We start from the raw sequence: 16,322 nt of genomic DNA, 5'->3' as shown, positions 1-16,322 counted from the left end.
TTTAACTAGTTTCTATAATTTAATCCCACTGTACTATAATGCAGTGATGTATACTACCATTCAAAAGTCTTTTTTTTTTTTTTAAAGAATTTTGTTATTTTATTCAGCAAGGAAGCATCAAAAAGAAAACAGAGAAATAAGGACAGACAGACAGATACAGTAAATATATATATAGATAGATAGATACATGCGTAACTTTCTTGCGCTTTTTAGTCTGCACAGCCACATGAAAACAACAGACAAGATTAGATTATTGTTCACATAAAGTTATATTACCAGTTGTTTTACAGGTACGTCTGTGTATGTCTTACAGTGAATATCTGGCCACAGTATACAGTAAATTTAACAAGATTTTTTTGAACAGTGCAGCTGAATACTTTATTTAAAGCTGAATAATACAAAATCGAGGTGACAACAGGCGAACAAATATGAGAGAACGGTGAAGTTCAGATGTGGCTCTAAAATACTCACGGTTTTAAGCAGTGGTTGAGAATTGATTTCCATTGATTTAGCCATAAGAGCCTCCACAACTTGAAGCTGCTTCAGACGAGTTTTCTCAAGATTGTCAATCTGAGTCTGCAGAGTCTCTGGAATTACACACACATTAACAAATGTATCAGCAATATAAAATACAATGCAACTGCTACATAAAATAGCTCAAATAATAATAAAATTGTAACAGACTAATATACAGCAAAAAAGTATTTTTGTCTAAACATGAATTCACTACATATCCAACATGTTAGTATTAACGCAAGTTAATTTAATCTATATTCTCTGAAAACAATGTATGATATTAGTTATCTTTAAAGAATTTTCTTCTTAGCTAAATAATGTTTATATATATATATATTATATTATATATATATTATAAAACTGAAAAACTCAAACTCACGATTAATAATGCAAGCAATGAATGACTCTCTAGCATTTAGCAGTCCACTACCATTCTCCTGTGAATTCTGGAGCATAAAGAGGAATTTTAGCACTCCTTGTTCATCACACAGGTCTATGAGCTCTGAAATACACACACACACACATATTTTGAATATGAATAATCAAAAGTTATTACATATCTATTCAACATGTTACCAAACTTAAAAGGCACTTTTATTAAATATAAACATACCCAACCAATAAAATCTGTCACATAAGTGGAATTTAATGGATTTTGTAATATCTTTTTGTATCTGCTTTTCTCAGAACTAACTTTTCTGTGCCATTTTTGCGATTATTTTTAGGTAACTGGTCACAATTCATAGTGGATTTATGAAGTCGGTTTGCTTCAAGTTCACCGTTAGAAAGTGTACAAATACCTGTAGTCTTAACTTGAAACAATATAGTTTTAGAATGAAAAACCTAAAAATACCCAGTTTCTATTTCAAATAAATGTTTTTATTTGCACAAAAAAAAAAAAGTATAATTTTTCACAAAAATATTAAGCACCACAATTGTTTTTAACACTAAATCAGCATGATTTCTGAAGGATCATGTGACAGAAGACTGGAGTAAAGATGCTGAATATTCAGCTTTGATACAGGAATAAGTTACATTTTGAAATCTATTACAATAGAAAATAGTTGTTTTAAATCATAATACTGTTCTTACTGTATTTGATCAAATAAAAGCAGAACACTTTCAGAAACATTAGGGATAGTTGAGAATTATAAAGTTAATTGTGGAAATGCATCAGCACAGTCTGAGAAAAGGGTCCATTGTCATGGTCAAGCAGAACATTTCATTAGGGATGAAAATTAAGGGTAAAGAACCAAATCAGTTAACACCTCTGTTGTGACAATTGTGTTTTAAAGACAAGAACCACACAGAGAAAACACTGAACATCTTTGATATCATGAGACAAGGCAATAAAATAGCTGGACAAATAATTTATTTCTGGGATCTGAAAGTCTCTGATATGATGGGAACAAGAATTGTTCAGGAAGAGTAGAGAACTACACACTCACAACAGCTCTCAGGTCCTCCTCAGAGTTCACATGCACAGGCTTTAAAAGTACTGTACAAGTCGACAGGACAGAGTAAAATCATTAAATAAAGAATTCGACACGTCCACAGGACAAAAACAAACCAAAGCAAACTAGAAATACATTTCACCCATTACTACAGGACAGAATCTGGATCTACATGACCCACTTTTTGTTTGCAAAGACATTCAGAAAAAGTTTACACTGCAGTTTCATCTTTTCTTATGTGAAAAAAACCCTTTCTTTCAATCCACTTGAATGAAAAATATTTTACAATCACTTTCTTGCACACAAAAATTAATTATACATTATCTCATGCTTGCGGAAATAAAGCATTTTCAATGAAATTTAGAAAAAAACATTTACAAGAAGAAAATACCATTTCCTAAAGTAACTAAAACCCCAAATGAATAACTTCTACAGTTGTACAATTTCTCTTATATACAAATTTAATGGCACACCATTTCAGTATCAGTAGATTACATTAAAAAATTTAATTCCGCAAATGACTCTCGATGGGGAGGGTTTCATCTTTGTGCACTTCTGCTTAACTATTAAACTGCCAAATGGGTCACTGTTAATAGCCTCTGAAAATGCTGGAAAAAAAAAAAAACATTCTCCTCCAAATGCTTCCATTTGCTTGATTACAAGTCACTCAACCCAGCCCGGATGTTTTGCTCCATTCTCTGAAAATTAACAGTTGCACGCACATATTTAGGTTGAGAAACAGGCATTTTAGTTTCTCTAGTGTTCAAATCAAGGATTTAGTGGTTACTAACAGATGCAATATTAAATCCCTTCTGCATTAGTTGTGTACAGCAACCATAAACCATTTTAACAGAGAACGAAGTGCCAAGCTCTTTGAAAAATACATTTCCTCCACCTATTTGAAAATCAAGAAAAGGCAATTCCTGAAAAATTAAATATGCAGATTCAGAACAAAGCCCAAAATGATATTCCACCCCTTTAAAGTGCAGTTGCACCGCTATTAAAACTCCAGAAGAGGCGGCTGTCAGTTTGCCGGTCAAGCTTTTTGCCTCTGCACGTTTTGCCACAAATCTTATGTACATACTTACATACAAATAAAACAAAAGCCAAAAAATAAATTAAATTCTCACACACAATACCTGTTGGCAAGCTAAGATTGTAAATCAAAGAACGCGCCTGTAGTTGTTTTTTACAGCGGTTTTCTTTTCAAAAGCCTTATCAAAAAGATAATTGCCAAATTGAGGGACCCAAAAAAAAAAAAAAGGAAAAAAAAGAATCCAAGATCCTCCTCTGTGACGTTGTTCGCTTTGATGCAGATCTATACACCACGTCTCACATCCATTTATAGCAGCTGATGCAAAAAGCATCCACAGTCTCTCCATGCCATTAGGGTCTGTCCCATACCGAATACACTCCTGGGCCACTTTCCTTTAAATGTAACAGGACAATTCAGGAAAAGAAGTTGGGAAGGCATTGAAAAATAAAGAATAATGAGTGGAAGAAAAGCAGCCCCAATCCTTCTCTGACGTCGGTGACGCTCGGCGGATCACTTGGGGGAAAGGTCCTGAAGGGGTGTGCGGGGAGAGTTACTGGAGGAGGGCGACACTCCTTCCATCTTCGCGGGCGAATCTGAGGAGGAGCCGACGCTACTGAGACTGCCATCCAGAAGATCAGGAGACAGACTGGTGGAGAAACACAGATATGGAGCGTGTTACAGACGGCCCATTATTCAGAGCTGGAATCCATTCACAACATTTACAATTTACATTTACTATTAATTGTATACCAGGCACTTCTGTGCAAAGTTGTCCCATTTAAGCCACAATAATAATTTGTGAATAGACCGAGCAGAAAACGAAAAGACTAAACGTAATGTCTGAATTTACTCCTGTGAGAATGTTAAAGAACATTGATTTTAGCACTGATGGGGTTAAAGATATGAATAAAAATGATGTTTATTCAGCCAGCGCACATACCTGTATTTTCTTCCTGTTTTCGGTCGAAGTCCACAGTAGTCGATTGTCGAGTTCACGCGCATAGGTTTAGTTACCTATGATCACGCGCGTGAACTCGACAATCGACTACTATGGACTTCGACCGAAAACTGGAAGTAAACAGGTATGTGCGCTGGCTGAATTAACATCACTTTTATTAATATCTTTCACATCTACTGCAGTCAGATTCACCGTGTTCACTCTGAAGGAATCACTCACAATGGCTGGGCACTTGTAATAGCAGGTTTAAAACTTGCCCCATTGAAGTCAACAGGGTGCAAATTTTACAAAGAGGATAACACGGTGTAGGCAACACCGATTTTTGTCGTTGTTCTCTGTATTGACAGCACTCCAAATTTACAAAAAAAAATGAGCTCAATGTTAAAATTGACCAGAGTTCTCCTTTAACAGTAGTTGAGAATTAGCAATAGAAACAATACCATGCAGCCTTAATACTATTTCACAATATTTTAAAGGGTTAGTTTCAGAATGAAAATTCATTCAGTAATTACTCACCCTCATGTTGTTCCAAACCAGAAAGACTTTAGTTCATCTTCAGAACACAAATTAAGATATTTGATGAAATCCATAGGCTTCTATGGGATCGAAACTTGCCGGCCCAGAAAAGTTAGTAAAGACATCGTCAAAATAGTCCAAGTGACTACAGTGGCTCAACCATAAGTTTATCAAGCGACGAGAATACTTTTTGTGCAAAACCCCCCAAAAATAACAACTATTCAACTATTAATTTTCTTCTGTGTGGGCCTGAGTGAATTCACGTAGTGTAACAGCGCAGCGCTTCTGTGTTGTACGTCACAACGTAGGCTCACGTATCACACACAACCAGCGTCGGCCAATAGTGAGCCTACGTGGTGATGTACAACACAGAAGCGCTGCGCTGTTACACTACGTGAATTCACTCAGGCCCACACAGAAGAAAATTAATAGTTGAATAAATTCGTTATTTTTGCGCACAAAAGGTATTCTCGTCACTTGATAAACTTGTGGTTGAGCCACTGTAGTCACTTGGACTATTTTAACTATGTCTTTACTAACTTTTCTGGGCCGGCAAGTTTCGATACCATAGAAGCCTATGGAGGAGTGATCCGGCTCTCAGATTTAATCAAATATCTTAATTTGTGTTCCGAAGATGAACGAAAGTCTTACGGGGTTGGAACAACAGGAGGGTGAGTAATTACTGACAGAATTTTAATTTTTGGGTGAACAATTACTGACAGGATTTTAATTTTTGGGTGAACTAACCCCAAGTAAATTCAAGTTTCCAAAAACAGACTGTGTTAAAGAAATGAAACTAATGAAAACAGTGAGTACTCTCTTTAGCTTGTCATTTAGTTAACATAGTAAACTAGTCTTGTCACAACACTGGAAGTTCTAACTGATACAAAACCTTAAAATAAGAATCTTCAATACCATTGGGAAAAATTGCCACAGCATAAAGGGCATAAAAATTGAACTATCTAAATTATTGCATTTACTTTCTCTTCAACTTACTATTATTGCTATTCAACTATTATACTTTATAGTTAGACATTACTATTAAACCCTCAAGCTTTTTGGCTGAAAAGTGTAGGGGGAGACCTTTAGGTTTCTGTGACCACAGCTTTACAAACACTTATTACAAATCTAAGGAAAAGCTGTAGTCATCCGTCCACAAAAAAAAAAAAGAAAGAAAATTGCAAATGTGAACTGGTATAGTAAGTAGTAGCCTAAATAATGAGGAACAAAGAAACATTACAAGCAATAAACAAAGAATGCTTTCAGTATTTAAGAAAATCTGAAGATTTTCCATTTAAGAGCTGTGAGTGATTTTTTCCCCTCTCAGCTTTACTGTTTTGATTATTACTGATGACATAGACAGCGGGAGATCTAATAAGCTGCATTCACACGAATGCACAGATGTCTTTTGAAATACAAGATGTCTTTGTCCCGTCTAATCCCTTAAGAGATAACTGACTGTTTACATTAATTTCAAGTCATAAAAGCATGAGATGAAAGTACATTTAACCACTTGGAGTCACACAGCCGCATGCACAAGCAGTTTTTACGAAGTACACGTGAGCCTTTGAAATTGAAAGCAGCCTTTTGTCAATGAGTTTCATATTTTTAATATATAACCCCACTGCATTCCAAACGACAAATTATGCTTTCATAGAGCATTTGTAACGAGAGGACCGGTGGGCGAAACGGCACACTGCAAGCGTAACATCAAGCAAAGCGTGCATCTGCAGTTAAAAACGAAACTCAGAATAGATTATAAAATTCTCAGAATCGATCAAGAATCGTTGGAGAGAGATTCGCGATGCAAACTTTTTTTTCTCCCAACCCTAACTGGTACCAGTTGCATTTACAAATGCAAGTTAAACACACATGCAGGATGGAGTTAAAAGCATTTACTGGGAACCAAGCCACTATGAGACACTGAAAACACTGGATCATGAGTGTGCTGCGCTCTGAAATACGCAGCGCAACGGACAATATACTTCAGTGAATTGACACCGCAGTGTGCATTTCAATTGAAGGAGAGATGGTAGAAAGCAAAGATGGTATTGTTGCATCCATACTTCTAAAAAACTAGTAATGAATCCAAATATACTACTAGGGCTGTGCGATATATTGTGATATTGATATCACAATATAATGTTTCATATCATTCGGTATAGATAATTAGACATTTTTTATAACCTTTTTTTTTTTTTTTAAGACAAGTAGAAAAGTTTGAATTTAAACCAGTTTTTTTATTTATCCACATTAAGGCAAACAACAAATTATATACATTTTAGCAGTCAAAAATAAAATGTACACAAATATCTTTGTGTCTTTAAGATAAAGTAGTAAGTGTTAAAGCAACGCTTGAACTTAAAATGTTACAATGTGTGCAATGCAAAAGTGTAAACGTAGAATAATCAATGCAAACTTTGAGGTAGCTCAACATCTGTAGTAAGTAGGGGTGTAACGGTTTACAAAATTCACGGTTCGGGTAGATACAACACAGTGGTGTCACTGTAGAATGCCCCAATCAAACATAACACCATAAATTTGCAGTATTTTTCCTTTAACTGAAAATAACGGCGCGGCGCGTTTTAGGCTACTCACGCGCTTCAGTCTTTAACAGAAAAGCATAGGCTGACAAACACACGAAAACGGGCAGAAATGTTTGCGTGCTATCAAGGTGTAATTTACAAGTTGTATTTGTGAATATGCATCTTAATATTTACTTAAAAATAAAGTCAGAGTTGTGTATCAATATTTACGATTACTACCAAATTGAAATGAGCTAGAAAAACCTCGCTCATTTAAGAACGTGCATTTATTGCATGGACGGAGCAAGAACAATGCAAGTGTTTAAAATGCATTTAGTTAAGTTGAAACCTTGCCCTCTTTGGCTTGTTAATGCTGTTAAACAATGTACGAGGCAAACTGTCTGCTTAAATAACAGCGCAATAAGAATGCCCTGTTCAGTCATTAACATAGGACGCGTTTTTTGTGATTAAAACACGAGACGCACTTAAAGGGGTGGTTCAGGATTTTGGACATCGGACCTCGTTTCCAAGTTAGCCTGGGTGTTATTTATCAGTGGAGACAGTTTTCAAAAGTTTTCACCCAGTCCTCCCAGTTGCATAGTTCGCCGGTGCTAGGCTAGCGCGAGTCAACGGTAACTGCTAGCCTGCCATTAAAACAGTTTTACCCACTCCACAGTACACACCAAAAGCAAATAAATTATAACGCCAGACTATCGATGTAAATGTCTGTTGAGAGAATAATGTTAGAAATCAAACTACTCTTGCATCTCAATGATCGCATTATATTTACAGGAACTAGTTTCTCAGCAGCGGCGGAATTTTACTTTGCTCCGGTTAGTACTGCGCCGAAAAGTAAACAGAACAGAAGCGCACTACAGTCGGGACGTCTAGCTAGCTAGTAGTAGTCTCGGTTGCCTAGGTAACAATATCACTCCGCCGCTGCTGTAGACTATGCTAATAAATACAGGGAACAAAGTATAACTATTGCAATGCGATGAAAGAGTAGTTTGATTTCTAACATTATTCTCTCAACAGACATTTACATCGACAGTCTGGCGTTATAATTTATTTGCTTTTGGTGTAGTGTGGAGTGGGTAAAACTGTTTTAATGGCAGGCTAGCAGTTACCGTTGACTCGCGCTAGCCTAGCTAGCACCGGCAAACTATGCAACTGGGAGGACTGGGTAAAATTTTTTGAAAACTGTCTCCACTGATAAATAACACCCAGGCTAACTTGGAAATGAGGTCTGATGTCCAAAATCCTGAACCACCCCTTTAAGTGCAGGTCTAGGGACTCGTTTTTAAAAGTTATTTTAACTTTAGTGCCGCGTTTTAGAAAGCCACGTCATACAATAGCCTACTCTGCAAAAGGTTCTAGGAGAGCGCAACAGTCAATCACTAACCTAACCGTACATAGTGCAATGGAATGAAAAACACATTTTGTGTGGCATTTAAATTACAATTAAATGTAGAAACATTGCTATAGTAACATTAGGCTTCAATCGCTTTTTTGTTTCCCAATTATCACTGGACAGAAGAAAAGTGAAAATGTTAGCATTTTATATAATAAGGTAAAATGATCTGGTCATAAAAATAGTTTATCCATCCATCTATTGTAACAGTGTACTGAGTGCACAGTTAGTGTTTACTTTTTATTCACATATTCATATTTTTAAACGATTACTTTGTGAAAAATACTGTAATAGGATTGCAGATTCAAGAAGGTGACATCTAAAGTATAAGCATGTTTATTTTAAAGATTTGTTTTCTAATTTTACACACACGACCACCCCGCTCTCTAAGATATCGTCAATCAAAAAAACAGTATCGGTCGACCACTAGATACTGTCAGTCGATTCAAATCGAGCATTTAAATATGGTAGTCAATCCAGAAACTTTGCAATGTGTTAGCAGCATGGGAAAAAAAATAAAATAAATAAAAATAAAAATTATATACAGAAAGCGAATATCACTGCATTTTAATCACTGAAGCTGTCAATGCTGTGCAATTGAATCTCATATTGACAGTGTTTATACTTTGTTGGTTAAAATAAAGGATTTAAGCATAAAGAACTTGCACTGGACAAACTTCGCAGTTTTGAGAGGATTCTGATCAACATCTGACTGGCCACTGTGTTCACCCTCAACATGTCTGTAATTGGCTACAAAGCTAAATGCTGCAAAAACACGTAAATAGAAACCTTTGACACTCTTCAGATCGCTTGCACAAATACTCACGAGAGAGTTTAAGCAGCGAGCTGTTAGCTGGTACTGATACTGCAGAACAGTGTCATATTACATGATCAAATAAATCTTTGGCAGTACAAAGGATTCATTTTGGCGGCCGCTTAAATACTTTCAATGCAGGAAAACCCCTGGTTCACAACCTAACATCCAAATACACATACTCGTTATATAAAGACACTCAATTAAAAATCCAACAGAGAACTCACCAAGTGTTAAGTTCAGGCAAGTGGGACACCTCTGTGGACAGCATGTTGGTGGTTCCCTGAAAGAGTCTCTTGGGTTGGCTTTCTGTCTCCATTTCACCTGAGCATACAGAGAAAGTGAGGTTTATAGGTTTCCCACCAAGTTTAATGACATTAAAAAAGCAAATGTGTTGTGAACGCTCCCTCACCTTTGCGTTTGAGGTTGCCCATAATGCTGGGCCTGATGCAGTTGATCGGGCTCTGACTCCTCCTGCTGGGCAAACTTTTTGATGAGTGATATCAGCTACTCGGCTTTAATTATTCTATAATATTATGCCTAACATCAGCGGGTTGATTGAAGCAGAACGCACCTGAAGCGGCGAGTTGGGCTGGGAACAGGGCTGGGCGTCAAACCGTTACTGCTCACCAGAATTTGAAGAGATGGAGAGAAACACTGCTGCTCATGTGAGTGAGTGAGTGTGAGAGTGAGAGAGAGAGAGAGAGGTAAATTCAAAGCATAAACCCCTGAATTAAAACACTAGCATCTTTTAGAAGAAAAGAAATGATACCTTCTTTCCAATCCCTCTGGTGGGTGAAGGAGCAGGAGACACAGGCACAAAATCAATCCTCTTTGGAGATGACGATGAAGATTTCTCAAGATCATTATCACTCTATTGAATCAAAACAATTTAAATCACTTAGTACACTTACACAACATGACAGTATTACTGCAAATTAACCACTTCGTTACTAATGCAGTGTTGGAGTTTTATACTACCAATCCAGTCTGATCTTGAGAGACCGGTGGCCCTGTTGACTCCATGAGCTTTTCTCTAGCATGCTTCCATTTTCCCTTCCACAGTCCCATCAATAAGGGAAAGAGGAAGTGTAGCAACATTGCTACTGCATGCATATTATCTGCATAACACAGTCTCAATTTTTCAACTGTTTGCGTAGATTCATGTTTAACCTAAATTATGTACTTTGCTTTTTTGTTTTGTATTGTTATACACTCACTACTGTTTAATAGTTTGAAGTCCATAAGAGTAATGACTGCTGAAAATTCAGTTGCGCTATAACAGGAATTAATTACATTTGAAAAAATTAAAATAAGTTAAAAATATTACTTTTTTAAAATGAAATGCAGCCTTGAAGAGATTTTAAAAGCAAGTTTAAAAAAAAAAAAAAAAAAACACCTTACCAGACTAAGACTCTCCTCCCAAGACTGGCTCATCTGCATGGCTGCCTGCACCTCTCTAGATAAATCGACATTATAAAGGAAAACAAATACAGAAGGAATGAGGAGAGATGTCACTAAACACTGACGATTTTCCCTTCCAACCAATGAGCAGAGCGAGCAGTTTAATAAAACCCTTATTTGATTGTACACAGGATCATGAACGTTATGAACACTATGGAAACAGACAAAACCTGCAGTCAACAACTGATAAACCAATGCCTTGGGGGTTCAGCAGATGTGAGCTCTTACCGTTCATGGGCAGTTTCACGGTTCATCACATCAACACCCTCTTCCTACAAACAAGCAAGCATATAAGAAACCCCATATGAGGAAATATCACCAACTGTGACCATCTACAATATCACTGTGACTTCACTAAATATCACTGTGACTTTCTACACATCTATAAAACTATATGTTGGAGTGCGGTACTACCAACCAGCCTAATTCAGAAAGACTGGTGGTTTGCGAAAACTCAAATCTAATTTTAGCATGTACTTTAAGACACACACTCCCATATACACAAAAGTGGTGGGTCTGACATGCTATTAAGATCATAGACTATGAAATATGTTCAAGTCATATTTCATGGAATGTTGATGCAAACTTTGTACCTGTTTGATTCTCTGTAGTCTTGTGCTAGGAACACGTACTGGCGAAGATGGAACCTAAAATGCATAAAAATATCCAATATGCAAATTGCATTAAACAAAACATTAATTCACAGCATTCTGAACCTTGCTACGTACCACATTAGGTCGAACAACAGTAGTACTGTTTCTTCTGCTGCGGAGAACCTCTCTCTGGAACACCTGTGAAGCATCACTGGAGAAAGAGAAAGAACTTTCAACTTTTCATGTACTAAAAAAAATATATTTAAACATTGAAGTGACAATGATATTGAAGTAATGAAAGAGCTTTTCTTCCATATTGTAATGTACTTCAGGGTAATATCAAGAAAATGTAGGGCAGAGACTTGGTTCTATGCATCAGTTGTTGACTGGATTGAGATTGAGATGTGCACTCAAAAATAGATGCAGATGAATGTGGGGGGCGGAGTTTAGACGCACTAAATGATTGGAGGAGTCCTACATAGGTCACCAGGAAAAAAAAAAAAGTGTTTTTTCACTGGAAGGTCTAATTATGACATTGAAAATGTTTTAACCTTGTAATGTTTAATCAAAGTCAGCATGAAAAGGAAATTGCATCCTTTCTTCCCCATTAAGACACATCCGAGTGAAACAAGCTTCTCAAACAAGAAAAAAAAAAAAAATAGGGTGGGACATTTTGTCCATTGGGAATTGATTGGATCGTTGTGGTTTGTTATTGCGGTGATGTCATGTGAGTGACAGGCTGTCCTCATGCCAGTAAAAACGTCATTGGAGAAGAGAAGACGCTGCAAGAGGGAGAAGTTATTTCGGATTAGGATGACGAGGGCACATTAATAATTATTAAAAATAATAATAAATCTGCAATATATTCCATTTTGATTTCATGCCACGCACAGATGAATTGCTAAGATCTAAAATATGCATTTATATAGACTGTAAATGTATTTCATGCCAACTTTAACACTAATCGCAATACTAATGTGCAAGTTTTATACCACCAACACAGTCTTCTCTTGAGAGACTGGCAGCTCTGATGACTCAAAGCATGTTCATCTAGCATGGATGCATCTCTTTACCAGTGAGAGAGCACCCACAACAGCCATGCATGGCATCTCTCAAAAGCATTTTATGCATTTCAATCTGGAAATTATACGGTGCCGACATTTCTTAAAAATGGGGTACATTTACTCCATTAAAAAAGGGTAAGCAACTCTTTGTGAGAATAACTTTTACTTTGTGTATGTGTATAATTGTGTTTATATGTGAAGCCAAATGAGAATTTTCACATTGGTGGACAAAGTTCTAACTAACCTAACTGTGTGGGAACTCACCATCAAGGCTGAGAACATACCCATAATGCCCCAAAATGATGTGGATCCTTGTTCGCAAACCCATCTTAATCAGCTACCAGGTTTCAAAAACCAGCTTGACCACTTTAAACTGGCATGGCCAGTTTGGACTAATTAAAAACCAGTCTGCGACTAGCTTAAGCTGGATCTTTCAGCATGGTCAAGTAGGCAGGTCAACCCTCACCAGGTTGAGAGAAACTTCGAAATGTTCATAAGGTCCAGATGAACATAACATACCAACATAAGACAGTAACTGCTCTAAACACAACGAGAAATGCAATCAATCCTCACCTTAGGCCGTTTATCATGGGTTCGCTGTTAGATCGTCTCAAGTGGCCATCACTCTGAACAAGTGACGATGGGATGTCCAGGTCCAGCTCCATCTTCTCTTGCGACATGGTTCCTTGATTGTTCATCGTTATTGTCTTTGTACGTATGCCACAAAAAAGCACATAGGTTGCAAAGCTACATCGTTGAAACGGACAAAGCAGATCAAGGCCTCAGTTTACTATGTGCATTTTATAGCCAATTCAGAAAGATTGGAGTTTGTGTCGTTGTTAGGGTCAATGTAGATCTCGATCAATGTCTAAGGAAATGATCCGTGGGTTTCTGCAAACCAACATTCTGCTTGTTCGACGTGCACCGAGTATCTTCCTAGAAAACTCTCCACGTTCTGGTCCAAACTTGTAGATCCAGCGGCTGGTTAGCTGCGAGCTAATGTGAAAGGGGTTTGGCCCATGCACACTATTCCTGTGCTGTTAGCTTAGCTTGATGGCGGACAAGAACCAGGCTAAACAGCTCCAGTCAAGTTTTGGAGTGCATGTGGAAAGGATGATGAGAAAGCAACATTTAAAGCAGGAAAGCATGAAGGTTAAGTCATTAAACAGTGAGCGCAATAATACCAAAAGTTGAATGCACAACAGTGTTCAGCTGGCCATCATCACGTTGCTAACTAGCTTGCTGTCCGTGATGGGTTGCTGGGCAAACGCATGTAAATCACTAGACAAGCGCGCGGCTCCTCTCTAACAACTTCTGTTTGACAATTTGGCGTGTCAGTATAAAGTTGAATAAGTTTGTAACTTAGTTGCGTCAATCATAGGTTAGCATGCTGTTTATCTATTTTTTTGGACGCCGCAGTGTAGCCACAGCTCAGATAAGAGTCCCGCCCCTTCTGTTCCTACCGGACTGACCGACGGCATCGTGAACCAATCCGAAACTTGATGGCCACCGGCGTGCCTTTTTGAATGGCAACCGTTCAGGTAAACAGCCAATGAGATCACATTTCCTGGAGACGTTTCCCTGCGCACGCCGTTGAACGCATGCGCATTCTCTTTGTTGCTTAAAAAAAACTTCTTTTTTTTATTAAGAGAGATACTTTAGATTTTGTGAAATACTTATATATCACAGTTTAACATTATGAATATGTAACATATTGGATATTTGAAATGTACAATTATATAGTAAATATGCCATTAACTGCACTGAATAAAGTCTACTACTTTCAGCTTGTCAGCCAAATTCAGTACTATAATAGACTATAGCTAGAATGCTTCAGAATAGCCTTTGGCTTTTTAAAATAATAAATTGCAGTGACTTTACCCCTCAACCATACTTGCCTCAGTATGATTTACACCAGTGCATCACTGTTGGCCTTGGTGTATTGTTTGTGTACCCCTACTACCAAAATAGCCATTACTACCAACATTGTTTCTCCTTTGTAGAGGTTTATAGTGGATTTCTCAGAGATTTTATGCTTCTGAGAAAAAATGTTACTTATACTTTCTGGAATGTCATCAAAATACAGAAAATAAACAAGAGAATAAACTTTTACCCCTGGTTTCACAGACAAGGGTTAAGCTAATCCCAGACTAAAATGCATGTTTGAGCTGTTTATCTTAAAATATGTCAGTGCCATTGTTTTGTCTCAAGGTGCTCACCAGAACTTTTTTTTTCTATTGCACATTAATAAAAGCTACTTAAATGCCCTAATCTAACTAAGGCCTAATCATGGCTTAATCTAAGCCCTGTCTGTGGAACCAGGCCTTAATCTTACCCACAAATATAGCACAGATGGAATAACATGGAGTTGTCAAGAAAAAAATCCTAATAAATAATTTCCTTTAACTTAAGATACAGACAAAGGACATTAAGTTTTACCAAGGTTTTACTTTATTCTTTTCTACATGACTTAGACTTTGACTTCTGTCGAAACATGTCCTACACTTCACCGTGTGACGACACACTCTCTCCACCCTAAATCCAATTTAGCATAAAATAGCTTTACACAGAACACACCAGGAATGAGCAACACCAGAGTCACATGTTTCTTTACAGCTCACTGCAAGGGCTTTGTCTGGCAGCAGACAATGTTTCTTTTCTCTTCTTTTAATGAGAGACACAAGATTTTCAGCCAGGCGACTGCAAGGTCATTACGCAGGTCAGGTGATGGTAACTTCAGCTGACTTTTGTAGAAATAAATCACCTCTATTAAAATAATAAAACTACTAGGGAAGAGTTATTTGTTTTAAGGTTTAGAATAAGGAGCTTACAGAACAAATAAGCAGGAAGGAGACAATAATGGTTGATTAAGCCAGTACCAAACGTTTAATGGAAACAATTACGAGGTTGAATTATAAGATTATATGGGTTTTATTAGAATATACTCCATTAAAACCAGAAACTTTGTTTGTTGAGAGAACAAGTTGGCTGCTCCAAAAGGCATGACAACATCCTGAGGGGATATAGTGTGCTGCCTAAGTAGTAAACGTGCCACGACACTGCAGTTGCACTCCTCCTCCGTTACTCTACGGGGGATGTTGTACAGCTCACGCTCCCACAGAGCTTTGCAGGAGACCGTACAATGAAATTTGGTGCGTTTTTTTTACATTTCGGCGCCATTTTCGATTGGACCCGAGGTAAGTTTGGATTTTTGGGGGAATTATTTTTCAGGATTTTTCCCTCCTCGTTCTCACGCTGTCAAGTTGTGTGCTGTTCATTAATTTCTGAGGCGTCTGACCTTCCTAAAGAGACGGGGGTGTTTAACGCGCCTGTTGGCGTTGAGTCGCCTTCACTACTTTTGAGCCTTTGTTTGAAAACGCTGCTGTAGTTGTGCGCGCGCGGAGAAAAGCTGTCCACTTTAATGTCACTTTGTTTAGTACACGATCATAATCTGAAAGTTGTTTCATTTTGACGCGTGTCAATGAAAAGTTCGACTTTTTATCGGTCGTTTGTATTTAACTCGAATTTCTCAATATAGCTTTATAACCAACATCCTCTTTTATTATTAGTACGAAGTTGCCTATTTAGGGAACCTGTGTAATCGGAAGATGAGGAAACACCCCACGGTGTGTTGATATACATTTTCGAAGGTGGCTGGCAACTAAACGAAATATATTGTGTACTTTTTAATTGTTTGATTCCGCTCACTTCAACATGGGGCTATTTCTGTTGTTTTACACAATTGTAAAAGTGCTGAGTAGGCAGTTGTGAACTACACCCTGTATGTGGCATCCAGCTGAATGTGCGTGTCTGGAGCTTTTCTTACAACCCCAGCATGGCCTGTAGCTACAAAATATTAATTTTTTTTTTTAATAATAATATGTACATGTTATATTATTATTTTTACTTGCCTTAAATATGCTGATGATTCAGTTTAAGCATGTAAATGTCTTCAGCTTTTTTTTTTTTTT

The 16,322-nt window shown here is 37.3% G+C and overlaps 1 protein-coding gene across 3 annotated transcripts; it reads right to left on the bottom strand.

Annotated features, from left to right (window-relative positions):
- Positions 1-1,382: 1,382 nt before the first annotated feature.
- On the bottom strand, positions 1,383-13,812 carry pabir2 (PABIR family member 2). 3 transcript variants are annotated; one of them, XM_079891966.1, is made up of 10 exons: positions 12,925-13,812; positions 11,423-11,498; positions 11,288-11,341; positions 10,923-10,966; positions 10,635-10,689; positions 10,003-10,104; positions 9,805-9,890; positions 9,643-9,716; positions 9,458-9,554; positions 1,383-3,652 (listed from the first exon to the last, which is right to left on the bottom strand). In XM_079891966.1, the coding sequence occupies exons 1-10, from the start codon at positions 13,047-13,049 to the stop codon at positions 3,517-3,519; spliced, it is 849 nt and encodes a 282-aa protein (XP_079748092.1). In that variant the 5' UTR covers positions 13,050-13,812; the 3' UTR covers positions 1,383-3,516. The 3 variants fall into 3 exon arrangements, with proteins under 3 accessions (XP_079748092.1, XP_079748093.1, XP_079748094.1); XM_079891967.1 differs by having other exon boundaries at positions 9,643-9,707; XM_079891968.1 differs by having other exon boundaries at positions 9,643-9,704.
- Between the last annotated feature and the right edge of the window lie 2,510 nt (positions 13,813-16,322).

Source organism: Squalius cephalus (genome assembly GCF_949319135.1).
Source record: "Squalius cephalus genome assembly, chromosome: 14".
Taxonomy (NCBI): Eukaryota; Metazoa; Chordata; class Actinopteri; order Cypriniformes; family Leuciscidae; genus Squalius; species Squalius cephalus.
The sequence above is the reverse complement of the archived record's forward strand: the minus strand, read 5'-3'. Positions and strand labels throughout refer to the sequence as shown.

What these genes read in the sequence shown, in the direction of transcription:
- pabir2 (XM_079891966.1), bottom strand. Translation starts at nt 13,049, where the DNA reads ATGAACAATCAAGGAACCATGTCGCAAGAGAAGATGGAGCTGGACCTG. An exon ending in CGTGAAACTGCCCATGAACG is followed by an intron (nt 10,690 to 10,922) that starts GTAAGAGCTCAC and finishes CGATTTATCTAG; the next exon opens with AGAGGTGCAGGCAGCCATGC. An exon ending in GGGCAACCTCAAACGCAAAG is followed by an intron (nt 9,555 to 9,642) that starts GTGAGGGAGCGT and finishes CTGTATGCTCAG; the next exon opens with GTGAAATGGAGACAGAAAGC.